At 40.1% G+C, this 9,580-nt stretch overlaps 1 protein-coding gene across 13 annotated transcripts in view; it reads left to right on the forward strand.

Moving 5' to 3' along the window:
• The window catches only part of LIMCH1 (LIM and calponin homology domains 1), a 219,993-nt gene that overhangs the window by 118,723 nt on the left and 91,690 nt on the right, over positions 1-9,580 (forward strand). For all 13 annotated transcript variants that reach the window (XM_017854638.1, XM_017854646.1, XM_017854651.1 and 10 more), the window contains exons 4-5: positions 568-598; positions 2,599-2,709. In XM_017854638.1, coding sequence (XP_017710127.1) covers positions 2,701-2,709 — 9 coding nt within the window. In that variant the 5' untranslated portion in view covers positions 568-598; positions 2,599-2,700. The remainder of the gene's footprint in view (positions 1-567; positions 599-2,598; positions 2,710-9,580) is intronic.

Here is a 9,580-nt window from a genome sequence, read left to right on the forward strand (position 1 = left end):
AACATCCTCTTTTTTTTTTTTTTTTTTTTTTTTTTTCCTGAGATGGAGTCTCGCTCTGTTGCCCAGGCAGGAGTGCAGTGGTGTGATCTCTCCTCACCACAAGCTCTGCCTCCCGGATTCACACCATTCTCCTGCCTCAGCCTCCCAAGTAGCTGGGACTACAGGCATGTGCCACCATGCCTGGCTAGGTTTATTTTTTTGTATTTTTAGTAGAATTGGGGTTTCACTGTGTTAGCCAGGATAGTCTCGATCTCCTGACCTTGTGATCTGCCCACCTCGGCCTCCCAAAGTGCTGGGATTACAGGTGTGAGCCACCACGCCCAGTCAAGCATCATCTTTTTATACTGTACTGTGGAACTTTAATCCCACTTTGTCCTTCTACATTTTGTTTTCTAAGTAATTTTATTCAGTGCCCGAAATCACAAAACTTAAGCCTTAAAAAATAATACATTCTTCTGATCTCATTATATATGTTAGCTTCGAGTACATCTTAGTGGCATTTAAGGAAAGATCACAATTTAGAATCTGCTATTCTGACAATATTTTCCTTTCTCTTTCCTTGACTAGGAGCCTTGATTATAGTAGGAAGCTGAAAAATGTAAGTGTTTTAACTTCCAAACTTGTATCTTTGATGGTTCAAGTGTAAAATTTAGCTAAATTCAATGCTTCTCATATGCCTTGCCAGAAAAAGTCCTTAGAAAGAAGTATATGTATTTCATAGAATAATTAATGACCATGATAGAAATAAAAATAGTAAATTGTGTATGTGTTGGGCTGGGGTGGTGGTGGTTCTCTTTATTTTAGATAAGTGCTCAATCCAGAAATAAACAAGTGAAAGCTTGTGCTCTGTTTATGCTCTGTTTATGATTCAGTTTCTTAAACACAAAACGATCAGGCTCAATACTAACATTAGCCCCTTTCCATTTGTAGGCACAGATGGGATTATTAAATTAAGCAGTTTGGCAAATTGTTGTAGGGTAAGATCTGCATAATATGAATAGTGTTGACTGCCATGAGTCTATACTCTGTGTATTTTGTTCTCCTTTTAATCTTTTGCATTTTATTAGTACTTGCCAAAATGAACTTTTGTAGATCTTATTTTCAAAAGGCAAGTATGTTACTGCTGTTTTATTTTCAATTTAGATTGAGGAATGAAAGAAGTTACATTCTGCCTCTAAAATTTTAAAATTGGCTGAAATCTCTTTTAAAAAAATCTCCCCAGGTGCTATTATATTTGATTGACATTTTCTTTCTTATCTTCTTTTCCTCCTCTGTAAAACTAGAGGTATATGCCATTTTTCATCATAAAATTTTAAACAAATCAGAAAACCTTTAACCTAAAACACAACACAGTGTTTTTTCCATTCCCCCATTATACCTTTTAAGATAGCCACATACTCTCAGCACACGTTAGTTATTTTACGGTCCTAGTTAATGTCCTGACATTTGAATCTCCGGAAATTTATTTGTAAGCAATCAGTTCAAAAAGATGTTCTGGAAGTTTTGAGGGGCTCATGAAGTAAAATTTTCCCACAGAGGTAGAAAACAGAATCACCTCTTAGCATCAATGCGCATAACCATACTTTGGGTCTGTCGCCAGCTGGATTCATGTAACTATATCATGTTGTCCAAAGCATTTTCTGGCCTACCAAGTAGAAGGAGGCACAATAAGTACTTCCCAACCTGGCTGAAGCAATAAGACAGAATGTGAAGAGAAAATACTCCTCTTAGTTTCTACATGGGCCTCAGTTCCCTGTAATTCAGTGTGAAGGAGCTCATCTTCAGCTGACTCTGCTGGGTTTCATGGGAAGTGAATGTGAGGAGGATTTGCTTTTGTGGACAGTTTCTTCAGAAATACAAAACAAAAGTAACTTGGGACTGTAGCTTCAGACCGTTGAATACTCATAGACATCCTTAAATATCCAAGGTGGTTTAATTGGTAGCAAGCCTTGTCAAGGCTCAAAATTTCCCATCTCAGATTAATGGGAATCTAACTATACCCCAAAGCTAGGTATCTGCAGATCACATTCTTCATGACACTGCTTTCCTTCTACTTTCATTAGTAGAATTATGTTGATCCTGTGCTTGGAAACACTAATTAACCTTTATCACTTGTTTGGGATTTTTTTTGCCAATGACCTTAGCAGAACCTCTGTGCCCACAAGTAGAAATTATGAGCCTTCAAAAGCACCTTTCTCAAAAGGAATTGACAGTCTCTTTCATTGCTTCTCTGGATAAAGATTCCAAAGCATTTTGAAAATTTTGCTGCCTAATTGTGAAACTTTCACTACATAAAAATAGTGTTGGTGGATTAATTTTTCCTTCTTGCTGACTTAGAGATCATTTCCTTACAACCTAACTTTTCCTAACATTGGAGTCGTTTTAACTACTGAACCATGTTTGTGTTGACTGACATGGCATTGGGTTCTTATTAAAGTGATTTTACATTTAATGAATACCTCATGGGTGGTGGTTTTTTAAAATCAGTGTAAATCAACTCTTTCCTTCCTGCCTTCCTGTTAGTGGTGCATTATTGACTCCTTAGTTTCAATGTCATTCTTGAGGGAAAAATCTGCTCTTGTGCGTTTTGTTCCACAGGTATTAGTTACCATTTACTGGCTGGGAAAAGCAGCGAATAGCTGCACATCCTACAGCGGAACGACACTGAACCTGAAGGAGTTTGAAGGATTGTTGACTCAGATGCGAAAGGTAACTTGGCTTTTCTTCTTTATCCCTGAGCGGTAGACAAGGTGGGAAAGCTACACATTTGCTTGTTTTTAAGATTACTGGACTACTGGGTTGTGGAATGGTATGGGCCAAAGATAGGCACTCAAGGAAATGATCACTTGTCTTACTAATGACGTCTTTGCCTCACACATCTCACACCTACCTGCACTTTCATACCCTTCACAGAACAGGAGTTCTGAGCTCCATCCAACTTTTTAATCCCAAAAGAGCAAATTCAGTCTGTCAGTATATGCCTTTGTATGCCAAGAAGCTCAGTGCTTGTTTTCTTGGGGAAATAATGCTTGAATTAAACAATGCAGTATTATGCAAAAATGAAGACTTGCTCTGCACTTTTGTCCTAAAGGACGTTTTGCTTACCCACTGGCATCTTGGTGTGGGTGAGGTAACGAGAGCCAACCTCTTACCTTGGCATACACTCTGGACAAGCCGGGATACTTTAAATGCATTCTCCTCTAGCATGTGCATGTTATGGTCACTGTTTTTGAATGACATAGGAATTTGGAAAACATTTCATACATTGTTAAAAGCTTCATTTGTTTCTTTGAGTATAGAAAAGACTGACCTAAGGGAGGGATTTGTCAAGGAAACAGTTGGATGTTTCATGTGTACTTGCCTGAATGTTTCATGTGAAGGTCCAGCAATATATGTAACTCATACAAATGGCTAGTACATAGTATTACCCAAGAGAGGCCCTCCCAACCCGCCTTAGTGAGCAGGTAAGGCTTTTTTATAATAGACTTCCATGCACTTTTTCTATTTTTTTATTTTTTTGAGATGGAGTCTTGCTGTCACCCAGCCTGGAGTGCAGTGGCGCAATCTCAGCTCACTGCAACGTCCGCCTCCCAGATTCAAGTGATTCTCCTGCCTCAGCCTCCCAAGTAGCTGGGATTACAGGCAGCTCCCACTAAGCCTGGCTAATTTTTGTATTTTTAGTGGAGACAGGGTTTCACCATGTTGGTCAGGCTGGTCTTGAACTCCTGACCTCAGGTGATCCACCCACCTCGGCCTCCCAAAGTGCTGAGATTACAAGTGTGAGCCACCACACCCGCCCCCTCCAGGCATTTTGGATAAAGTCCACAGTAGAGGACAAATAATTGAGGCCTTACTCGTCCTCATTTCTCTAGTATGCAAAATAAATGAACTAGAAACATTCAGTTCCTTGCAATTTTTCTTTTAATACTGAAAGCAAGAATTGGTTCCAATTTTCTAAACATTTATTTTCCTTTCCTTAAATTAAAGCTAATAGTCCTGATAGTTCTTCACATTTGGCTAAGGCCAGTATGGCTCATATATTTATAAATGGACAAAGCTTTCATATTGGTCATAACGCACATACACAAAGTATTTTAAGCTGAATTCCTTTAAAAATAAAATAAACACACATACACAATGAAGCACAACTCATTGCTTCTCAGTCTCACCTCTTATTTGCCCTTTAATTTCTCATCTAACATCCAGTCTGGATTTGAGAAGTCTAAATGTTTATTGTTTTTATATTAAATTTGGACTTGAATAATAATAGATGGGTCATCAAGCTCTGTCTCACAGTTCCCCTGCTAGATTCTGTTGGAATCTGATTTATTCTCATGATTGACATTTCTTACTACTAGTCCAGCGCCTGTAGAATGTGAGAAGCTATTGGTTTCTTCAGCTCTCCTAGCTTCTCTTTCTACAGTTAGTTGCTTCAACTGCTGTAAAATGACCTGTTGTTAACAGCTGTTACCCTTTATGTTGAATGTAGATAACATCACAGGACATGATGGAGTAAGTAGTATCCCAGGATACATGACTCTTAGCAAAAATGGCCAGCCATGATACTGCCATATCTCCATCTAGAGAGAAAATGACTTGAACTTCACTGGTCTATCCAAGCACCTGGAAGTACTAGTTTTATAGGTAATATATATAATCTCATTTTGTCAGTTAGGATCGGGTTCAGCTGGGAAACGCAAAAGCCTCAAAACAACAGATAAAATAAGATAACAATTTATTTCTAATTCACTTAAACGAGACGTGGACATGAGCAGTCCAGGGCTGATGTGGGGTTCCATGTCTTTTCACCAACAGAAGGCCCAAGCTTCTTTGTCTTTTTGTACGAACATTTTCAACCCATGGCTCTTCCCCTGCTTATCCAAGATGCCTCTTCAGGCTTTAGCCATCACATCCACATTCAGCCAAGAGAAAGGAGGAATGGCGGGGAGAAGATTCTATGCTCTCGCTTTAAACACACCTCTGGGAAATTACACACTACACACATACTTACATCTTACAGACTTGAACTTGGTCATGCACCCATACCTAGCTGCAAGCAAAGACTTGGGAAAAGTAGACTTTATTTCAGCTAAAACTGTAGGCATTTTATTAGGAGAGCAGATATTGAGGGACAACTGTATTCTCTTCTGCACATATGCAGGCTGAATAAATTCTTTTCTTTCACAAAGGAGATTATCCACAAATTTTATATTCATTTTCTACTGGGTGAAATGTGCATAAAATGATACAATAGGGTGTAACTTGTTAAGTTCTGTAGTAAAGGTGACCCAGGTAGAGCCCTTGGCATAAAGTCTGGCATGTAGTAGGTATACATAGATTGCTTCTATTGCTGTATTTTTTTTAAAGGAACTCTGAAGTCATAGTGACAGTGGCCTTTCACTGAGACTGGATATGTCGGAAAAGTCCTTCCAAAGAAAGTGGCACTTCAGCTGAACAGAAGGGATTTACTACAAGAATATTAAGATTGAAGGGACACCCATGGGGACTAGGATGACCCTAGAGATTTCAGGATCTTTCTCTCATCTCTTATCTCTCCTTAAACTCATTCTTTCTTCCTATAGGCAAACATTCCCTTGTAACAGGGAGCATGGCCGATATAATCCCCAGGATTATTTGCTTCTAGCTCCTTGCCCAGAAAAGCAAGGGAATTCTTTCCCCTGGCCCCAAGTGTAAAATTCCTAGTAATGTACCCTGACCCTGTGTGGACCTTATTCCTGAAGCAGTCACTGTGATCAGGGGCAAGTGATACCATGACTGGCCCAGGCTATTCCTGTTTCAGCGGGTGAGAGGTATTACAGGAAGAAAGGGAAAAGGGGAGGGAGCATGGTGGGCAAGCAGATGCAAGATTTCTGCCTAAAAGAGCAACCATCTCAATTTCTAGTCCCTCAACCCACCTTATGTTTTTTTCATGATACTTATCATCCAACTTAGTATTCATTTGTGTCTTTCTGCGTATTTTTTGTCTTCTCTACTGGAACTTAAGGCCCATGAGGACAGGGTATTTGTTGACTTTCTGGAATGTTTTAGAACAGAACAGTGCCTGTCACGCAGAAGATGCTCAGTAGATATTTGTGGAATGAACAGCTTCCACAACCAGAGGATGGTGGGTGGAGAGTGGCTGAGCAGGCTAGAAAAGTAGAACCCTAAAGCCCTCTAGATCAGAGTGAGCCACCTTACAAATCACAAAGGGAGCAGAAAAATGTTGAGCGGTAAAAGAGAGGCATCTGGAGTTTCTCAGAAACGGTTAAGTCATCCACCAATCCTAGCTGGTTCTTGTTATGTCTGAGAAAGGGGGACAGGAAGAAGATGAGTAAAATAATCTCAAAATTTCATGATGCTAGTAGTTCTCACCCCTTCATTAATATACTTTGACCAGAATAACTCAGTAGCAGTTAGCACAAGGGACTGAGATTCTAGATGAAAAGCAGAGACAATGTTAATTAGAGCCCAAGAAAGGAGAATGTAGATATGCTAGTCTCTGTTGGTTTATATCTTCTACTCGCCCTCAGAAGCTTCACTTTAAGTGACCAGAAAATGAGATATGGTGACTTGATGGGAACCAATAGAATTGCCCATCCAGCTGATATCCTTATTTTTATTTCTGGCTGAAGAGCCAGCCTGTCACTTCACCCTGAGCTTCCTAGGGACGAGCTTGGCCAAGGACAGCCATGGGTGGCCTGGTTTTCACTGTTTCAACTGGCCATGCCATTCAGCTCCCAGCTCTTGCACTTGGTCCAAGGTTTGACTCTTGGCTTTCTACACAGCCATGAATATAACAGCCTTTCTGTTTTTCCTTCCCATAACTAGCTGTGAGAAAGCAGCTAACGCTCCAAGAGGCATGTCGACGTTCTCCTTTCTTCTCCTGTGGTTTGTAGGGTGAGGGTGGGGAAGACATTTGGGCCTGTGGGGAGCCTTTCTGACATTATTTTCTTGAAACCCTAGTTGTATAATGGCTGCGCCAAGGAGCTTGTAGTTGTGTCATTTCCAGATGTGACCAGCGGTCTGGCTCCCTGAGTGTCTGCCTTCCCTGATGGGAAATTAGGCTCAAGACATCTAGACATGGGATATAAATGAAAAAAGAGATAGAGGAGTATCAGGATGTGTGGAAAGCTGTGTCCTTAGCTACATTTATAAATGTTTTATGATTTGTATATATTGAAATTTACCTATTTGAGAGAATAAATTGTACTAATTGTAACTATAGCTAACACTTTCAGAGCACTTGTTCTGTAATAGGCATTTTTCTGAATACTTTCCATGTATGAACACATTTAACCCTCCCAGCAACTCTATGAGATAGTCGTTATTATTAGTCCCATTTTACAGATGAGAAAACTGAGGTCTGGAGAAATTAAATAACTTGCCTAAGGTCACACAGCTGGCAAGGGGTAGAGCCAATATTTAAACCCAGCCAGTCAGGATTCGGAGACCATTCTCTTAACCATTACCCTAAACTCCTTCTCTTTTGCACTAATCGTGCTCCATATAACGTTTCTGTCAACAGTGGACAGCATATATACAGTGGTCCTAGAAAATTAAAATCAGGTTGAGTATCCCTAATCTGAAATCTGAAATGCTCCAAAATCCAAAACTTTTGAGCAAAGACATGACTCTGAAAGAAAGTGCTCACTGGAACATTTTTGGATTTTGGATTTTCAGGTTTGGGATGATGCTGAACTGGTTAGTGTAATGCAGATATTTCCAAATCCAAAAAAAGTCAGAAATCCTGAACAGTTTTGGTCCCAAGCATTTGGATAATGGAGACTCAATCTGTAGCACATTTTTACTGTTTGTTTTCTATGTTTAGATATGTGTGGATGCGCAAATACCATTATGTTGCAGTTACCTACAGTATTCAGTGCAGTCACATGCTGTACAGCTTTGCAGCATAGGAACAATGAGCTGTACATATAACCTAGGTGTGTAGTAGGATTGGCCATTTAGGTTTGCGTGAGTACACACTATGATGTTTGCACAATGGTGAAATCTCCTAATGACATATCCCTGTCATTCAGCAACACACAACTGTATTTATAGTTTTGCAATCTAGTCATAATAGCGTTTAGCTGAGGAACATAATCCAGGTTAGCATCATCTACAGAATAAGGAGGCAGTAAGTGTCTAGTAGTAGAGAAGATGCTGATGCTGGAACTGTAACTGTATCGAAGATGATCACATATTTTCAGGTATACCATTTGGGATTTGGAGACAGAGTTTTGGGTTGGAATCACAGCTTTGCCACTAACTATGTGATCTCAGTCAAGTTACTTAACCTCTTTGATTCTTATTTTTGTTCTTCTGTAAAATAGGGATAATGCTAACCATGTTGTAGGATGAGTGGTTGTGAGGATTAAATAACATAACATGCAAAAAGCATCAAGTATAGCCACAGACACATAATAAGTGTTCAATAAAAGTGACCTTTGTTTTTTAGCCATTTGGCCTATTCTCAGTAGGTAAATAATCCAAGATGATTACTTGCATTTCCAAAGAAATTAAATATGAAACCATATCCAATTTGGGTCTATAATTTTCAGTGAGTCATGAGTTCTTCCTTTTCTTTCCTTTTTCAGGCCTGGCTTTTGTTCAAGTTCTGGTTAACTTTTGACCTAAGAGTAAGCTACCTTAATTTCCATAACTGGAATTTCTGCCTTCCTCTGGAAGGTCATGCTGGCTCTACTCACCCAGGCCATTTGACAACCTATTCTTCAGGGCATTCATCAGTCCTCAGTCTGGAGGCTGCAGGGTGCTCCTCTCAGTCCTGCCCTTGTCCTCTTGTCCACTCCCTTCTCTTCATGCAGAGCTGTGTGTGTCTTGTAAATTACAGCCACTCTGTCCCCCCCAAAGGGCCTCCTGCTGCGGAGTATGTCAGAGGCTCTGGATATAATTGATAGAAGCAGCCAGCAAAGGCACTTCCTGCAAAGGCATGGGCTCCCGTGGGCATCCTAGACAGTTTAGACCAGTTTCCAAAACTGCTAACATGAAGAATATTTATTTTTCCTTTCTATTGGGAATGCGGAGGGGACTTTCGCGAGCATCCCAGGAAATCTGCAGTGTGGCATTCCAGTCTTTGCGGATGAGAACATGCCTCTCTGCCAGTGTTATCCACAGTCCTAATTTTAAGCGACAGTCTGGACGATATTAAATTGAGGTTTATCTTTGAGTGACCAGAGTTATTTTTGTTTTAGTCAGCCTGGACTATTGTAATTAATGCTAAGACACTGGCGGGAACAAGGCTTTTATTATAATACGAGGGTGAGGATGGCTTTGACTGACCTTTCTTCTGCTGGAGTTTCAGTGTTTTAGTATGTGCTGCTTGTGCTGGAAAGAATTTATAATCACAGGCTGTCAAAGACAGCCATTGTTCTCCCTGCTCTGAACATGTGGGTCAGCCACAAGTGCTTTCAGCTCCCCCAGCGCCAAGAGCTGGCCGAGAGCGAGCATGCCTGGATTCTTCTGAGGCATCAGGAAAAGCGTTTTGCATATTTTCATTGCTTTTTTTTTTTTTTTTTTTTTTTTTTTTTATTTTTTTCCCCAAAAAACCCCCCCTTTTCGGAAG

The sequence above is a fragment of the Rhinopithecus bieti genome, unplaced genomic scaffold (genome assembly GCF_001698545.2).
Source record: "Rhinopithecus bieti isolate Rb0 unplaced genomic scaffold, ASM169854v2 scaffold_2339, whole genome shotgun sequence".
Classification (NCBI taxonomy): domain Eukaryota; kingdom Metazoa; phylum Chordata; class Mammalia; order Primates; family Cercopithecidae; genus Rhinopithecus; species Rhinopithecus bieti.